Here is a 19,710-nt window from a genome sequence, read left to right as displayed (position 1 = left end):
CTACAGAACACACAGCTGTATGTGCCTTAAGCCTAGATGAAGCTACCATCAGGTGCTAGGGCAGGTTTTCCCGATGGAGGTGTCAAAGCAGGGCAGGGTCTCATACACGGCGGGCTGGGAAGGACCCACTGCTCTTCGTGGCCTCCACTGGCAATGGCTGGGTCGGTCAGGTGAAGCACTGCAGAGCTGCTCCCTTAGTTCCTGACGCCCCTCTCATGGCTTCCTTCCTCCCCAGCCATTGTCCATTTACTTGCAGACAGCAGAAAGCAAAATATTTTAGTTTTTCCTTCACACAGACATAAAATGAAAACCGCTTCAGAAAGAAGGCTGTTAAATTCTTCAACAAAATGCATAGTCATTTATAAAAGTATGCACGAGGGACATCAGTACCCTTGTTTTCCTGGGGACTCTAGCCCCCACCTTGAAAAGAACAGGGAGAAGTACGGCAAGGGAATGTGTTCACGACAGAAGGGAGAGGACACAGAAGGTAAACTGAGGCTCCAGCCTTTGCTGCGTATCTCAGCAGAGACCATGACCAGAGATAATATATGTATTATCTGACGTCCAGCAGCTGGGCAAGCTCGAAGTGCCTGCTTGCACAGGCACAAAGGTAGGACAAGGAAACGGAACTGTGTCTCCACACCACATAAAAGTATGGATTACATCGCTACGCTTCTTTCCAACATAACCAGCTTCACTGAATAAAGGAGCTCCCTTCAAACACCTCAGACAAGGAACCTAAACTTACCACCTGCAAAAACTGACACCAGCAGGAGAGAGTCGAACGTGGCTGCCATTTCCCCAGGCAGAGGGATGGTCCTCCCACACAGGGTGAGGAGCTGGCTGAGGGCCAGCCAGTTCCTTAAAGTGCTCTGCGCCTTAACACTTTCCTGTTCTTTCTCATTTCTACCGCATCAAGGATTCCTTTCTCTCGGTGAAGGGCCATGGGGATGCACCTAGAGCAGAATCTTTCTTCCAGGTGGTGTGGGGACGGAACCCAGGGCCCGGCACATACTGCGCGAGTGCTCCACACTGAGCTCGTCCCCAGGCCAGAGTCTCTCTAAATAATACTATGGCAGTGCGTCCTGACCAGGACTGCACATCCCTGAGATCTACAATTTAACACACAAAGCTGAAAGTGTCAACTCTCTTAACTGGTAGGACTTCAGGCAAAATAATCGAGAAGCAAAAAACAAAAGCTGGACGCAGATGCACCTGGACGTGAGGGCTAGCTTTCCAGGTGGCTCAGAGGTTTGCGTGGCTCCCTTGAGTCACTTCTGCTCTGCGTGGCTTTCCCCCTTTGTCTAATCACTAACTGCTCCAAAACTCAACCCCAGTGGTAGTGGAGGTCCTCCTCCCCGCAGGCCTAGCAAGGCAGGAGTCCGGGGAGGGCGGGGATGTTACACGAGGAGGATGAGAAAATGGCACTCCAGGACCCGACAGAGCCCGTAACAAGCTTAAGCTAACACTGGTACATTACTATTCACAACAACGGATAGCAAGTTACTGTTATAAAAATTTACAATAAAGTCTTTTAAGAAACTGAAGTGCATTGAAGCTTGATTCCTGTAGTAAATAGATTACAATAAAACTGTAGTCGCTGGTTAAATTCTATTAATTGTTTTTAATTCTCTTTGACTTTTTCTCCTGGTCTTCTGTTAGCCTTTCTGCAGGTCGCTTCTTTAATCCCTTCATTTTCCTGGTTTGTAGTTTGCTTAGGTCTTGTTTCTGCATATGAATCCTTCCATAAGTTGTACCAAAAGTATCCTGGGACATATTTTTCTTCTTCTTTGGCTATAAAACAAGGGTGGGGAGTTAATATTTTTTATATACATCTATTTTTAACCACATGTCTAGTACATTAACTAGTAAAAAAATCTAATGTACAACTCTCATCATCAGTGAGGACCCTTCTGAATGACAAAGTGTGTAGCCCTACACATTTACCTCCTCAAACCCAAGCAAGCGTACAGATCTCCTCGGGATCCTAATAGGTCAAATATTCTGTTTCTAACAATTCCTAGATAACCGCTTCTTGGCCTTTTGGCTGAGATCAAGTGTAGCAATTCCTAGAAAAACTGTGAGAAGCAAGAATATAGACTACACTAACCAATGTCATGTATCAGAAGAATTTCCTCTTTTTAGTAAGTTTAAGGAATTGTGACTAGGAGACACTGTCTCCCTATGTAGCCTGGGCTAGTCTTGAACTCACTGTGCAGGGATTACAGGCGGTATGCACTACCACACTATTTTAAAGTCATTCAAAAGTCAAAACATGCCAGAAAAATGGCTCTAACTAACAAGTCCAAGTTCAGCCTGCACAATTTAGCCAGACCTTATCTCAGAATGAAAACAGGTTAGGGTAAAAACAGGTTAGGGATACAGCTCAGTGTGAAGGTCCTAGGCTCAATCCTCACTACCACAAACACCATAAACATCAGAACATGGCCTGATGCAGTTGTGCATACCTGTAACTCTACTATAGACAGCTAAGTTAGGGAAAAGTACTATAAGCAGTCAGGCAGGGCTGGGCCCTTGAGGGAGTCAGTGCAGAAGATGAGAACAAATCAAATTGTGGCTGGAGGCCCATCTGGAGAAGATTAAAGCCACAATGGCTACATTTCTTTTTTTGTTTGTTTTTCGGTTTGCTGATATAGGGTCTCGTTATGCAGTTTAGGCAGGCCTTGCCCTCACTGTGCAGCTCAGGCTGACCTCAAACTCAGGGCAATCCTCCTGCCTCAGCCTCCTGAGTGCTGGGATTACAAGAATGAGCCACCATTCCCAGAGCCCAGAGCAATGGCTAGATTTACATACTTCCCTGAGGGGTAAAGTTTGAGATTACTTGTACCACTTTTTTGAGATTTCCCCATATAAATAAACCATTATCTCATTAGGGACTGGCCACCCTCTTTCACCCATCAAGATTAAAACTACTAGGACTACTAAGACTAAGGCTACTAAGACTAAGACCAAAAACAAGACCAAAACTATAATTATTGACCAAGGTTAATGATGTCACCCATATGCCCTTGCTAACACTGGATCAACATTAGCCAAGTGGCTATACTTGTAATCTTTATGGATGACTACAGTTTGACCCATATTGTACCCACCTTGTGATTTTGCTCTATATCACTTTCTCAGAGAAGTGGGCTCATTGGCAACCCATTTGAGACCTGTCTCTCAGGAGGTATTCTTATTCTCCAGTCAATTTTCCTACGCTTCACCTCCACTATTCCTTAGAATTCATTGACTTTGGGGAACATCAACTTCCCATTTCTGACATCTAGCAGGTTGGGTGTTACATTTTTTTTGTCCTGTTTTGTTTGTGTGGTACTGGGAACTGAACTCAGGGCCATATGCATGGCAGGCAAGCACTCTACCACTGAGCTATAGCCCCAGCTCAGGGAGTTACATTTTCCTCCTGTATCAATTCTACCACTCAGGAGGCTGAGGCAGGAAGATAAGGAGTTCAAGTCTAGTGTGGGTTACACAGTGAAGGATCTCACAAAACCAAACAAAAAACTTGAAATGTAATTTATGCACATATGCTTTACGTACTCTATGCTCTAAACCTCCAGTCTCCACAAGGCCCAGTGCAGGTTTTTGCTGAAAATAGCAGTCTTGGCTACCAGAAAGTTCTCATCAAACCTGATGGCTTTTTATTCTCCTTTATGACTGGTTCATTCGGTTCTTTTTCCTTTTCTGGCCCTGACAGTCTAGTTTCATCTATTTAATTGATCTCTGTGTGTGTCCTTTAAGTACGGCCCTGAGCCACAGGTCATGTACCTTGAGAGCTTTTGGCATTTTCATGGATAGCTTATAAAGGTCATCTGAAGCCAGGTGTGTCCTCCTCAGAACCAGATCCAGCGACGGCCCCATCTCTTCCAACTCAATCCGTGGTGTTCTGCAGCCGGATTTCTTCAAGAGCAACCTTTATAAAATAGAAAAAAAAAAAAAAAAGAAACACACGGTATTGTGACTTTTACAAAAGTCCTCCCCCAAAAACAAGAACAGAAGTCCTCCCTCAAAATATTACTGTTCACGGCATTTTATAGTGACACAAAGTTTATTCAGAAAAGGGTGGATCCCAGGGACCCAGAAAGTCTCTGAAGAGAACATTGGAAGCCCCAGGGAAGGTGAAGAGACAACTCAACACTGAGAAAAGAGGGAGCAAACTGCACTTTTTATGGCTCCTGGCTCACAGAGAGAGGATCAGACCTCCAGAGACACAGTGAGCACAGGCGACTCCAGAGGCCTCTAGGGGGAAGCACATCAGGGGAACGGAGAAGTGGATGCCGCGGGCTATGGCAGCTGGCGAGTGACTACAGCCCAAGCCTCTGCTGCGTCCCCTGGGGAATGCTCGGCCAGGCGCCATCTGGAGGAGTCAACTGAACCAGGGGCTCGCAACAACCACGGGTTGGTTTCACCTCAGGGCTCCTAGTGTTGAAATCCCACGTGACAGGGTGAGGGACAACTACAGAAGATGTGCAGGGCAGAGACACCCAGAGTGTTGCAGGCTAAACAACCCAGGGCCCAGCCCCACAACCAGAGGCCAGGAGCGGCCTGAATTTCTGTGGAGGTGAAAGCACCAGAGGGCCAGGGATACAGCTCAGTGGCACAGCCCCTGCCTGGCAAGTGTGAGGTCCTTAGTTCAATACCCTGGTTCCTGACACCAAAAGCAAAGCAAAACAGAACACCAGACAAAAACGTGAGAAACAGCACCCCACCCTGATCCAACTGCAGGCTTGCTGGGATCATTCCGCTTGGGTCTGGGCTCTGTCTACCAGCGACTACACAGACATGCCCTGAGTTGGACACTACCACAAAACTGTAGACCCCAGAGGATAACTACAGACCTGAAATCACAAAGAAGTATTTTCTTTTTTTACTGTTATTGTTCTTCGTGTTTGTGTTTTGTTAGTTTTTTTCATCCTTGGTTTTGTGTTACCTTCCTTCCTTCCTGCACGTCTTCTTCAGTTTCCCAAAGCCTGAGTAATCTTTCTGTATCTTTCAGCCTTGCTTCTAATTTTTCTGTCTTTTATTTCTCTACTTTCTCCTCTTATCCCTTTTAAATTTTCTCCAGAGGGCAAAATCACCCTATTGAGTGGATATTTACTATATATAATTTTATTTATTCTTTTGAGATGTCTCGCTGTGTAGTGTAGGCTGGCCTAGATCTCACTTACGTAGCCCAGGCTGACTTCAGACTCACAGCAATCCTCCTGCCTCAGCCACCCACGAGTGCTGGGATTACAGGTGTGTGCCACCATGCTCCAGCTTGATTTGTTTTAGATTTTATCACATAGTCATGAATCTTGTACCTACAGATAAAGGGGGGCAAATGAACGGTTATCATGGTTTGTCATTTGCTAGACTGTGCTTGATGGTATTGTTATTGCTGACTGTGCTACTTTAGCCAAGGTGACATAGTTGATATGATCAGTTGTTCTTCTTTGTATGCCAATACCAACATGGTCTGGGGGTCATAAACAATACCATGTCCAGCACCAAAGAACTGAGTGCTAGGCAAAACAGACATCCCTAATAAATTGAAAAGGCAGGATCTCAGGACAGACTCAAAAGCCAAGTCAGTTAAATCTAGAAGACAGCTCTGAAAAGTAGTCATTTCCTAAAGAGTTCCTGATACTAGTAATAAGCAATTTATATGCATCAATGCAGAAAACAAACTAGAAAAATAGAAAATGAAAAACACAGAAGCAAGATGTAACCCCAGACCTCCAGCTCACCCAAGGCAAATCCAGGGGATAAAGAAGTGTAAGAAATCAAAAGCCTCCCAGCTGAGCTTTTAAAAATGGTAGCAGCAGACATTACAGAGATGACTGTGCCTGATCATCTGATCGTGAAAGATGAGAAAAAACAAGTCAAAAATAATTACACAGCAAAAGAGATGATGACCATATGAAGCACATGGTTAGTGAATCCGGAGTAGACACAGACAAAAAAAAAAAAAAAATAGAGGCACTCAGGAAAGTGATGGAAACCATGACTATCCAATATCAGGAAGAACTGGATTCCATAAAATGGATTCAAACAGATATCCAGATTAAAAATTCTACTGAAACTATACACAGTAGAATCAACCAATGTGAAGACAGAATATTAGACCTAGAAGAGAGGGTTGTGGTTAGCAATCATCAAATGAAAGACTTCTTAAAAATAGCAAGGGGTGGCAGGCCAGGGAGGCACACACACATAATCCCAGTAATCCCAGCACTTGGGAGGCTGAGGCAGGAAGATCGGTGTAAGTTTAAATCCAGCCTGAACTGCATAGTGAAACCCTGTCTCAAAAAAAAAAAAAAAAGGGACCATGAAAAAAATCAATCCAACAGTTGCTAGATGATATAAAGAACATAAGATTAATTGGAATCAATGAGAAAATCAAAAGCTAGCACAAAGGTCATAAAAAACTTGTTCACAGAAGTAAAAGCAAAAAACCTCTCAAACACAGAAAAAGAATGTGAGATACAGAAGCATACAGAACTCTAATTAGCCATGGTCAGAAAAATACTACACCAAGGCATGTAACAGTCAAGACTACAGAAATTCAACACAAGAACTGACTATTAAAAGCTGTCAAGAGAAAAAAAACCAAATCACCTATAAAGGAAAACCCATCAGAATCACTGCAGACTTCTCAACACAAACCCTTAAGTCAAAGAGAGAATGAAGTGAAGTATTTCAAGCCCTAAAAGAAAACCTCCAACCCAGATTGATGTACCTGCAAAATTATCTTTCAAAATTGATGGAGAAATAACACGCTTCCATGGTAAAGAACATCTGAAAAAATTTAAGACCTCCAAACTAGCGCTCCAAAAAGTTCTGAAGAATAGTCTAGAAAGATACAATGAAGCTGACAATTTCATAAATCCTAATAGAATGAATCCACCAGGCCAGGCAAGCAATTAAACAGCAGGGAAACAAAGGGTACCAACAACAGGAAAATAATATGACAAGGATAAATCAATACGTATCAGTTTTAACCATCAATGTAAATGGTCTCAATTTACCAATCAAAAGAAACAGATTGGCAGAATGGATCAAGAAACAAGATCCTACAATATGGGGCCTGCATACAAGAAACCCATTTAACTCAGAAAGAAATCCATAGACTGAAAATTAAAGGATGGAAAACAATACTTGATGAAACAGGAACCCAGAAAAAAGCAGGGGGAGCTATTCTATTTTCAGACAAAGTAAACTTCAAGCCAAGACTGATCAGGAGAGACAAAGAAGTTCACTACGTATTTGTTAAGGGAAAAATCCAACAAAAGAGACAGCAATCATAAATATATAAATGTACCAAATACCAGTGCATCCAACTACATTAAAAAAAATTCAGAAGAGGTGGGGCACAGTGGCACATGCCTGAAAGCTCAGCTGCTCACGTGTCTGCAGTAGGAAGATCACTTGAGCAATTTAAGACAAGCCTGGGCAACGCACTGAAACCTCACCTCAAAACAAAGCCAAAAAAAAATGAACCATGAAATGAAAACATTTAGGAAAGGCAAGCTTCTTAAACACTTTACAAATTCAATCCAATTGTATCCTTTGCATTATTTTTAAAAATTCAAAGATAAAATTGTACTATATTGCTGAGAAACAGGAGGTGAGAAAACTTTTCAGAAAATAAAATTTAATTGACTTTTTCATCTCACTTACAGATTTGCATAAATATAAAAATAATTTCGGGCTGGGTGTGATGGTGCACACTTATAAATCTAGCACTCAGGAGGCTAAGGCAGGAGGATTGCCATGAGTTCAAAGCCAATTTGAACTACATAGTGAGTGAGACCCTGTCTCAAACAAAACAAAAACACACACACACAAAAAGAAAAAAATAATTTGGGGATATAGCTCAGTGACACAGCATGTGCTTAGCAAGCATCAGGCTGTGAGTTTCATCTCCAACATCACAAGAATTAAATAATTTTAACTGAGTTCTTGAAACAGCATGTTTGTAAGATTAACAAATTCACTAAGAACATAAAAATTAAATCAACCCATTCAGAATTAGCTTTTCCATATAGCATAGGGCTTAATGACTTGAATAGATTAAAATGAAAAAATCTTAATAGAAACCCCAACTTTCTGGACACTAAATCCAACTAGCTCTAGACCTGAAAGATCTGAGGGAGGGAGGTAGAGCCGGCAGCTGATGCAGGAGGCAGAGGAAAGCCTGGGAGATTACTTTTGCGACTGCTATCACAGAACAACTGCAAGACCTGGAGTTTCTGTCCAACTTGTCACAGCAACCTGGTCTCCAAAGGGAAGAAGGGCCGACTGGCTGAAGAACAATGTTTACGTGTGAAAACATTAGCCCTTTCAGCCAAAGGCCACAGTGTGAGTTGAAAGAAGAGGACAGAAAAGCAAAGGCCCACGGAAAAGACCCGGAAGAGGGCAAACACCAGAGAGCTGAGGCGACTGCGCCAGTGTTCACTGAAAGCCCTCTGGGCCCCGCAGGTAGAGAGCGACACCCACCACCACCCACGCAGGCACGGCTGCGGGTCACAGGGAGTCACAACCACTACGCTCCACCAAATATGGTCGCTAATACCCAACGGAAAGGCAGAACAGACCCTCTAGGACACACAAACAGCCAAAATGTTACAACAATGAACTCTACACTAATGTTAAAAGATAAATTGAGCCTGGCTTGGTGGTGCACACTTGTAACCCTAGCACTCGGGAGGTTGAGGCAGCAAGACTGCCGCAAATCTAAGGCCAGCCTGGGCTACACAGTGAGTTTAAGACCAGTCTCAATTACACAGCAAGACCTTGTCTCAAAATAAATAAATAAAAGTTAAAAATGAATATTACAATGGAATTTGACAGAGGACATACAGGGAAATGAAGCCCTTAGGCTATGCTTCACAGTGCTTTCAAAAGTGACCTAAGAAAATACCCGAGTCAGACCCACTATAGGAGAAAATACTTTCGAAGCTAAAGTTATCAGGGTTGCCGGGCCTGGTGGTGCATGTGTGCAATCCCAGCACTCTGGAGACTGAGGCAGCAGGATTGGGAAGCTGAGATGACAGGCGTGTGCCACCATGCCCAGGCCCTCTTCCTTTGTATACCACCCACCTGCTGATGGCCCAGCTCAATATCTGAAATACACTGAGATTTCTCTTTTAAAATATATAATATACATTCTTCAAGAAAATGGGTTTGCTTTCCTTTTCCCTTAGGGCCTCACTACGAACCCAGGCTGACCTTGAACACACAATTCTCCTGCTTCAGCCAAGTGTGGGATTTGCTCTTCTTTAATGTTAGTCTTCAACTGTTAGTCCTTTAAGAATAGCGTGTCTACTTCTTCACACAGAGAAATGTATTAATAGAGAACTTTTAAGTGATCTGAGGGATCTTGTTAAACAAAACAGAAAACATTATACACTGAATCATAATAAAAAATAACCCAAATGAAATCTATTTTCCTCACTCCCACCCTGTCACATACACTGCACTGTTTTCTAGAGACAGACACTTCAACGCCAAGTCTTCCTGCGTCTGGCCAAGCATCTATGTCACGTGCCTAACATCCCCTTCACACCCTAACCGGGCTTACTGTCACCCCCACTAAGCTTGAAATCAGAAGAAACCTTCAGTGCCGCAAGACAAGTGTGGCATAAATGCAGAGCCACAAAGACACACAGAACCCGGTCTCTTCCTTTTGGATGGGTGGAGGCTGTGGCTGGGCCAACTGTAGTTTCCACATAAATTCTCAACATATTTAAATATTTGCTTATTTTCTGAGAAAGACTGACATCATTACTCTTGTATAACTTTTAATTTCCTGGTTTTCTCCCTCTTATATTTGGCTGGCAATTTTCATTAAGTGAACTCCCTTATTGAAGACTGTATTTACTTCTTTAGGTAAGTCAGTACTTCCTGTTCGGCATATTTCTCCCCATAAAACCTAATCAACGCCTTAGCAAAGGCATATGTGGCATTACTAAAGATTCTGCTTCATACAGATGCTTCTGACTCTGTAGTGAATACAATTTCCTAAGGAATAGAGTATTCAAACACGAGGAATTAATGACCACGAATGTACAGGAAGAAGTCAGTAGAACTATATCCACTAAAAGAGTATGTCAAAATTTATAGTACCATAACTTCATGTTCAGAATTCCTCTCGTCCAAGAAGCACAAAGCCACTTAAAAGCCTCATTAGCCTTCATAAACACGGATATGAACATTAACTTCTACCTTGTGCAAGTCGCCTAAGGCCTAACTTGCTGTATGAGAGCAAGGACACCACAGCACTGCCCAGGGAGTGCGATCGAGTGCAGTGGGCCACACTGCGCAGGCATAGTCCCAGCTGTATCAGCACCGTCTCCCTTTTAGGAGAACTGCTGCATTATCTCAGTGGTACCCTGACACTGTGCAGGAGAAGCAGGCTCTGGGAAGTGGTAGGCAGGAGTCAGTGAAGGGGCTCCCAGACAGGGCCGAGCCCTGGGACCACCCCTCCTTCACACCCGCAGAGCTGGGGCTCAGTGGGGGCCGCTGAAGCTACTGAGGCACAGGTTTAAAGATTCTTCCCAGTAGCACCCCACTCTTCAGTGCACTATTTCCTATTTCAGATCAGTGGCTAACAGGTACTACAGGACACATGTGGCATATCTGCAATTAAAATTCCATACCAGGGTTCTCGGTTCCCATTATGAGAGCTATCACACTAACCTCAAGGTTATCTTAGTTGTCCCATTCTACAGTGGACGTATACAGTTACACTGCTAATTTACCCTTGTTCTGAAATCTGATGTTAAAATTTTCTGCCTGGTTTGTTTTAGTGTCTCTGAATTTCTTTTTTTTTAATAATGTTTGCAATACATGGTAAGTATACTTAGCTTGGGGAATCAGTACATACACACACCCCACTTTAATCAATTTTACTTCCCCTTTCCCTCTATGCATCCCTGTTCTGCATTTCTTCAAAAAGCTAAATTTTCACTAAATATAAGACCAGGTATAAATGTTTTCTGCAAAACTATTCACTATGAAAAAAAAAAAAAAAACCAAAACTATTCACTATGAAAGTTTGAGGCAATTATTACTATTCATTCTTACTCTCAAAGATTTTTAAAAATGTATTTCTAGTTCCTTCATATCTGGAATCTCCACATTTAAAGTAACTTTTTGTCATTCTTAAATTATAACTTTAACATAAAATTTTGATCATGTTGTAATGTTAATTTTTCTATGTTAATGATCTTACATCATTTCTAATTTTCTAAATAGCACTCGTCTACACTATAGGGTAATACACTTTGAGGGGGTGAACTCAGGCCCTCATACATTCTAAGTGTGAGCTCTAACACTGTTACACCCTCCAGCCCCCAATATACTCCTGAAACTCCAAAATCAAATGAGGAAATGCAAACAACACACTTCAGGATGTTCTAGTCTTAACTAGCTAAAACTGGTCATCATACTCCTAATTACATTTTATAATCACTGGGTAGTCTATTGCCTTTTGCCTTATTATTTTACTGTTAATGAAATGAAAAACAAAAATGGTACTAATCATACCATGAAACAAACTGAGCATCTTTTGACAAAATAGTTGAGAGTAAAATAAAAATTATTAATTAAGCCAGGCATGGTGGCACAAGCTGGCAACTCAACACTCGGGAGGCTGAAGCAGGAGGATTGTGGCGAGTTTGAGGCTAGCCTGGGCTACAAAGTGAGTTTAAGGCTGGCTAAAACTACAGACCAAAATCCTATCTCAAAAAGACAGAAAGGAAGAAGGAAGGAGAGAGAAAGGAAGGGAGGAAGGAAGGAAGAGAAAAAGAAATTATGAACTGAAAAAAGTAATATTGTTTCATTTGGATAGTCACTGGACACAAGCTAGTCAGCCACATATTCCACTGTGAAGAAAAACAGCCTTTAAAATCATGTATGTGGAGCTGGGCACAGGGGCGCCTGCAGTTCCATAACTGGGGAGGCTGAAGTGAGAAAATCACGTGAACCCAGGACTTTGGGCCAACTTGGGCAACACAGCAAGATTTCGTGCTCAAATAAAAAATTCCACCATCGGTGGGTACGACAGCACACGCCCACAGTCCCAGCGGGGAGCCCGAGGCAGAAGTACAGCAAGTTTAAGCTCAGCCTGGGTCCCTGGACAAGACCCTACCTCAACATAAAAGTGAAAAAAGTCCCAGATGTGGTTCAGTGGAACGCCTGGGTTCAACCCCACCGCCACAAAAGCCCACCAACCGCTGGATAAAAGGCTGGACACAGAGGGTCACACAGCAGTGCTCCACAGAGAAGACACGTGAGCACCAAGCCGCTGCCCACAGGCTGCAGTGCATCGCTCACGATGCCCGTCAGCCCTGAACTCACTGCACCAAGCTGGGCAGGCAGGGCGCAGAGCGGGCCCGTCCACACAGTCTCCAGGACAATGTGGGTCTAACAACCCACACAAATACTGTCGCTTTAAAACAGAGAAAAGGTGTCCTTATTTCTAAAGGCACAACTACTGCGTTTCAACTCTCTAACAAAAACAATCTGTTTGTTAGGATTTGTATTTATGGAGTGGTGGGGTTGGGTAAAAAGCTGGGCTGGAGGGAGAGGGTAACATGAACCTAGGATCTTCCTGAGTTCAGGGCCAACCTTGGCTGCCCACTGAGCTCAAGACCACCCTAAACTACCTAGCAAAACCCTGTCTCAAAGACACCATTAAAAGGAATTTAAAAAAAAAACAAACCAGACTCGAAGTTATAGGGTTCTGAGATTTGTTTTGCTGGCCTGAGCTGTGGCTTGGCGCTCGAAACCTGGTCAAGAACAGAGTTAATTCATAAAGCCAGGGAGATGCATTCTCAGTTCGTGTCCCTACCTCGGAGTGCGCAACAGCAGGTGCTCTGGGACCCCGGAAAAGCAGCACTGCGGGGGCAAAGTCAGCAGGGGAACTGCAAAGCAGGAAATGCACCGGGCTGCTGCTACTGCCGATCCACAAGCTCTCCCCACGCACCAACCGACTCCAAGACCGAGTTCTGTCACGCGGTCACACAAAACACCAGCCCCGAGGGGAAGCAACACGCGGCAGGAAGGGCACTTACTTATAGCTGCGAAAGTAAACCTTCCCGTTCAGAGCAGTGAAGTGCAGAACATACTCCAGCCCAGCCAGGCGGATATTCGCCACTGTGGGGCCTCTGAAGAAATCTAAAAGCACACGTAAGTTGTTAAAACAAAACAAAAGCTCAACACATTTTTAAGATTCTGTTATGAAGTGGCGCATTCTCAGTGTCCTATTTTGCGTCAATATTCACGTAAAAAGTGGGCAAACAGCTCACAGATTATTTAATCTCAGGACTTTATTTTTGTACTCGGTTCACTGACAGTGTTTCACATGTGATACTTTTAAGCCATTGCTCAGCACAGGATCATCACATTTACCACATCTGTTAACTTTACAAGAGAATGTAAATCATGGTATTAAACTGTAGCCTGCAGACAGGCACGTCATCAGTCCAGGACCAGCGCAAGGTGCACGATGAGTCCGAGGAGTAAGGAATTAAAATGTATCTAAATGCAGAACGCTGACTAAAATACCTGGGCTAAAAGGGCAGGATGTAAACAGCCCAAATGCCCAGCAAACGATGAATGGATAAAGCAGATGTGATTTTCTTTTACGATGGAGTACTACCTTGCCATAGTGAAGGGTAAGCTCAAAACATTTCTAGCTAAATAGACGTACCCTGACACCACACTTTTACATGAAATAAATCGAACACACACGTATAAATATTGCACTATTTCTCTGGTGTGAGAAACCGAAGGTGTAAATAAGGAACAAAATGTATACTAGATTGTAGAGTAAAATGTAAAATAGGAAGAAAATGTTCAAATGGGAAGGGGAACTAGGGAGGGAAGGAAATGGGAAGGGGAAAGGAAAGAAGGAAAAGAAAATAAAATGAGAAAAGGAAAAAATGGAAACAGCTTTCATAAATAAGGAGAGGAGGAAGGGTTGAAGGGAGGGGAGGAGCACAGAAATTTAAAAAACGATCAAGTTATCCCATGTACAGGTATAAATTCCCTATAATGAATGTGACTATTATGTATACCTAAAATGTATCCATGACTTAAGTAATAAAAAAACTCCTAAAAGACCAGGATGAAGCCAAGTGTGACAGGGCACACCTGTGATTACAGCACTTGGGAGGCAGAAAGATCATCCCAAGTCTGAGGCCAGCTTGGGCTACACAGTGAGTTCAGAACGAGCCTAAACTACATAGCAAGACACTGTCTTGACAGAGATTGACTGACTGACTGATAGACGGATTGACAGATACACGGATGGCAGGCAGGCAGGCAGGATGATGGATAAAGTAAAAAGGCAGATGTTATGCACCAGGACCACCTGGGCAAGCGAGACAGGCTCCACCACTGAGCTCGTCTCTAGCTGTGTGTGGATGTACTATGAATGGGGCCTCTAAGGAAGTAATTAGGTTTAAATGCACTCATAAGGGAGGCTCTAATCCACAGGAGTCCTCACAAGAAAAAACAGAAGGACGCTTGTTCACTCTCTCCCCCAAGGCACCCATCAATGACAGGCCCTGGGAGGAAGAAGTGAAAAGACAGCCATCTGAAGACAGGAAGCGAGCTCACGTCAGAAAACACAAATGACAGGAACCTACATCTTGGTCCTCAGCCTCTGGAACTATGAGGAAGTACACAGCTTAAGCCACCAAGACAATGGTGTATTTTGTCAGCCCAAGAGAACTTGTTCAGCGGGCGGTGGTGGCACATGCCTATAATCCTAGCACGTGGGACACTGAGACAGGAGGATCACTGAAAGTTTGAGGCCAGCTTGAACTGCATAGCAAGACCCTATCTCAAAAAAACAAACCAAAACAAACATAAAGGAAAACACGAGTTCCACTATCTCTGAGACAGTAGAGAAGATTAAATTTAATAAATTACCTATCCTGACCTATAGTGGTTATTTTCACTACTGCATACTTTCCAAATGGAGTAAGAAATGAGAAAGGTTAAAAAAAAAAAATAGTAACAACTGATACAGCTATGACCACTGATGTAAATAAAGGCGATGAAGAAAAAGCAATCTGGTCAGGTAAACAGTAGGTCTTTTTCCCCTTTTTGGTCCCTTTGAGACAAGGTCTTAGTTTGTAGTGTAGGATGGCTCTGAACTTACTATGTAGCTCAGGCTAGCTTCAAAATCGTGGCAACTCTCCTGCCTCACCCTCCTGAGTGCTAGGATTACAGGTGTGTGCCATCACGCTTGGCCAAATAGTAGGTCTTTTAGCAGCATTTGATAAAATAAAAAATTATGACATTTATTATCATCTTTATAGACAAGAAAGTCACACTAAAAAAATAAATAAATAAATAAAAATAAAGATAACTGGAGATGTAGTGCCTAGTGCCACTCAGTAGTATGGGCCTAGCATGTGTGTGGGCTTGGTTTTGACCCTCAACACTAAAAAGAAAAGAAAAGAAAAGAAAATTAGGATAGGCTGAATCTAAAAATAGTTACATACTGATTTTCTATTAAGCACACAAAAAAATAGATAAAAAGGAAACATGCAGCTTGGTGGCACATGCCTATAATCCCAGTGCTTAGGAGGCTGAGGTAGGAGAATCATCACAAGTTCAAGGCCAGCCTGGGCTATATAGTGAGTTCAAGGGCAGCCTAAACTATAAAGCAAGACCCTGTCTCAAAAAAACCAAGAAAGAAAAAAAAAAGGAGTTCCCCCAGATGTGGTGGCAAATCCCTGTAATCCCAGAATTTGGGAGGTTGAGGCAAGAGGATATGGATACTTATGAGTTCAAGGCCAGCTTGTGCTACACACTGAGTTTAAGACAACCTGAACTAGGTAGCAAGACCATGTTTCAAAGAACCAAAAAAAAAGTTTGGGGGGTGGTGCGTAGTGGCACATGCTTGTATTCCTAGCACTTAGGAGGCTGAGGCAGGAGGACTGCCGCAAGTTCAAGGCCAGCCTGGGATATCCAGTGAACTCAAGATCAGCCTGAACTAGATAGCTAGACCCTGTTTCAAAAAACCAGAAAAGAGGGGCTGGGGATTTAGCTCAGAGGCACAGTGCCTGCCTGGCAAGCGGGAGGTCATGAATTCAATTCCCAGTACCAGAAAAAAAAAAAAAAAACAAAAAAAAAAAAAAAAAAAAAAACAACCAGAAAAGAAAAAAATGAAACTAAAAGTGAAAAGTAGTTCCCATATAAATTTTATTATGTGGGGGGACCCAAAAAATTTATTATACAAATCTATGTAGTATAGTATTGAAGAAAGCAGAAAAGAAACTCCCTAGAAGGACCTTGATTAACTTCTTTCCCCGCTGATCTACTATTCAGTCTATGACACCGCCACACACCAGACAAGGTCATTTCGGCCACCAAGGACCACACACAGAACGTGATCACCTAGTGATGCCCCAGCTGTTTGTGTAAACACGATGCTCACACACGGACGAAATCACCTACTGACACAGTTCTTAGCACACACGCTCTTCATTAAATGCTCACGTATGTCTGAATACACGCAAACACAGAGTCGTCCTCACATTTGTACTTAAAGCCTGACTTCCCTCTACGCCCTGGTGGAACCTCGTCCCCCTCCCTCTGGTTTTCAGGCCCCCTTCACGCTGCATTATGCGGTTGCTCCTGCCACCTAGTGGACGCACAGAGTGAGACACCAGGGCTTAACCAGCTCAAAGAAGCAGTGTTTGTTTTAACAAATTTGAACTCTCTCTCAATGACATTAGTTACACGGGGAAGCGGGGAGGGGAGGCACCTAGGCAGAAAACATGAACCATCGGAGGACAAACAACAGTATCTTGTGGACAAATCAGACTGAAAAATACCCTTGATAATCTGGGGAAGATAACAGTGAAAGAATACTTGTCACTACTCCTCCTGTACAGATCTAATTCACAGAAAATACAGGTGGGGCTGGTGGCACAGCACAGAGGCAGAATGCTCGCTCAGCATGTGCAAAGCCCTGGGGAAATTCCCCTTGCCCCCTCAACACCTGCCAAAAAAAGTGTAAGTCGTCTATAAAATGACCAGACAGGGGCTGGGGATTTAGCTCAGCGGCACAGCGCCTGCCTGGCAAGTGCAAGGTCGCTGAGTTCGATTCCCAGTACCGGAAAAAAACCAAACCAAAGAAAAGAACAAAAACAAAAACAAAAATGACCTGACAGGTCCTCGTGAGAATGAAGCACTCAATATAAAGTACCCAGCCAATGCTGGGCACCAAGGGCAACGACAATGAACAGGAAGAGCCAGGGAGGTCACAGAGGGTCTCCTGGAAAAGAAGCTTGACCTAAAACCCAGAGGATGGCAGAAACTGGGCAAGTGAGACACCAGACAGCTGGGAATAGAGCTCAGGGGAGAACACTTCCTAGCATGCAGGAGGCAGCCTTGGGCACAAGCCTCCAGCACCCTGCACACGCACATGTGCACACAGGAAGCTTTGGACATGCAAACACAAGAGAAACTATTGTTACATAGGAGAAAGGGAATAAGAAAGAGGGGAGGGAGCCGGGGATACAGCTCAGCAGCCTAAGTGCCTGCCTGGCAAGCGCAAGGTCCTGAGTTCGATTCCTGGTACCAAAAAAAAGAAAAAAAAAGAAAGGGGGGAGAGTGCAGCAGAGGGGAATGGACTTTATCAAAATGTTATATGAGTACGCACGACAGTGCCATTATGAAACACAGTATTTTGTAAAATACACACTGAAAAGGGTGTCATAAGACAACAGGAATGTGCGTAACATACGCCACTTTTGATGGAGATGAAAGAAACCAAGGGCAGTTATACCATGAAAGGTGTATCAAACTCAGGTCTTTGGAGTTCAAAATGGATAATGTACAAAAATATGAAAATTTTAACTTCAATTCCCTAAACTGAATGATGTCATTAATGACAAGACATCAATACAAGAATGCATTTAAAAAGTATAAAACACTAAATTAATAGGATAATAATATTTTAGTTATTATTGGCACCAAAACTGTCATCTACAGAGTGTAGCAATCCCTTTAACTCTGATAATTAAGCACTTTCTTTGTTGCTAGTAAAATTAAAGAGAATGAAAAATAGAAAAAAGATTTAAAAAAAAAAGGAGGAGAAAGAAAAACCTTTACTCTCAGAGTGAAGTGGGGTAAAGTGGCACCCGCAGCACTCTTAGGCTGCCTACCTGAGACAAGGAACGTTGCAGTACTTACCGATGAGAAGACTCTTTAGTCTTCTGTAGTCCTCTGTCATGTCAAAATCATCGCCAGCGAATATTAACAGGGGTTTTGTTCCCTCAGGACATTTACTGTTCTATGAAGTGGGAAAAAAAATCATAATCATCGAAACCTACAGTTTATAGGCTTTTCTCCCCGAGACTGAACCCAGGCTCTCCTCATGCCAGACAAACACTACCCACTGAACTACACGGCCTTGGCCCCACAGACTTCAAGGCAATGAACACATATATACAGTAATATATGTTCCCATTTTTATTAACTGCTCTAAAACAATGCTTGCAAATGGTGAGTTTCAGACTTAAGTACAGAGATGCAATTTGATGCTGAGGGTGTGGCTCAAGTCATAGAGCACTTACCTAATATGCCTGAGGCCTTGGTTCAGTCCCCAGCACCACACCCACACCAAAACAATGTATCAATATCAGTACCACAAGATACTACAATTGGTCAAAAAAAAATCACAAAATAATTCTACCTTTATAATCAGTACCTTACCTTAATATCTTTTAGAGACACAAATTTCTCAATACCTAATTCAATCATATCCAGCACGTGGTAGTCATACATACGACCTAAAAGGAAAATCCATTTTTAAGCACATATCTTTACTGTTATTGGTATGGGTTTGTCATACATGATGATTACACTCACCGTGGGAAGGTGGTAAATGTACACAACACTTCTTAGTTCTTTTTTTAAGCCCTCCTCTTTCCTTCCCTGGATCTCTCGGACCCATTCCCCTCTAGGGACTACCCGGTGCATGCACACAGCACTTCACAGTCCTCCTGCTATTTTTAAATCACATTTTCCTCTGTCTTTCAGTTCCCTTCCCATATGCCAAAGAACCACCTCCTCATCTTCTATTGTCTTTTATTTTGCATTTATTTATATATTGGTTTCCCATATAAGAGAAGCTATGCAATACTTATACTTCTGTGTCTGATTTACTTAACAGTATGACCTCACAGTAGACCCATTTCCCAACAAATGATTCACATCTATCCTTCTTTATGGCACAGCAATATTCCACTGTGTCTATACACATTTTCTTTATCCATTCATCGGTTGATGGATATATAAGCACTTAAAAAATTTAGCTCTTATGAATTGTGCTGCTGTATATATGGGTAGGTATGTGTCACTATAATGTCTTTTAAGTCTTTTGTGAAGATACCTTAAAAGGGGGATAGCTGAGTCAAATGGAATTTCTATTTTTATTTTGTGGAATCTCCAAACTGATTTCTATAATGGTTGTACAGTATACCCTCACCAACAATAAAAAACGGTTCTTTGTTCCCTATAGCCCCTTGGCTCTTGAAGATAGCCATTCTTTCTGGAGTAAGAGGAATCTCAGTGTGGTTTTAATTTGGACTTCTCACTTGAAAGAGTGAATAAAAGTTAGGAAGTATGAAAGACATTGGGAAACGAAAGGAAAGTGCTTAAAAGTAAAGAGCAACT

The 19,710-nt window shown here is 42.7% G+C and overlaps 1 protein-coding gene across 2 annotated transcripts in view; it reads right to left on the bottom strand.

Annotated features, from left to right (window-relative positions):
• Positions 1 to 263: 263 nt before the first annotated feature.
• Rpf2 (ribosome production factor 2 homolog) overlaps positions 264 to 19,710 on the bottom strand; it is a 36,777-nt gene continuing 17,330 nt past the window's right edge. For both annotated transcript variants that reach the window (XM_005377895.2, XM_005377896.2), the window contains 5 exons: positions 18,748 to 18,824; positions 18,226 to 18,325; positions 13,083 to 13,185; positions 3,790 to 3,934; positions 264 to 1,794 (listed from right to left, as the gene is read on the bottom strand). In XM_005377895.2, coding sequence (XP_005377952.1) covers positions 1,615 to 1,794; positions 3,790 to 3,934; positions 13,083 to 13,185; positions 18,226 to 18,325; positions 18,748 to 18,824 — 605 coding nt within the window. In that variant the 3' untranslated portion in view covers positions 264 to 1,614. The remainder of the gene's footprint in view (positions 1,795 to 3,789; positions 3,935 to 13,082; positions 13,186 to 18,225; positions 18,326 to 18,747; positions 18,825 to 19,710) is intronic.

Source organism: Chinchilla lanigera, unplaced genomic scaffold (assembly GCF_000276665.1).
Source record: "Chinchilla lanigera isolate Chin_1 unplaced genomic scaffold, ChiLan1.0 scaffold00010, whole genome shotgun sequence".
Taxonomy (NCBI): Eukaryota; Metazoa; Chordata; class Mammalia; order Rodentia; family Chinchillidae; genus Chinchilla; species Chinchilla lanigera.
The sequence above is the reverse complement of the archived record's forward strand: the minus strand, read 5'-3'. Positions and strand labels throughout refer to the sequence as shown.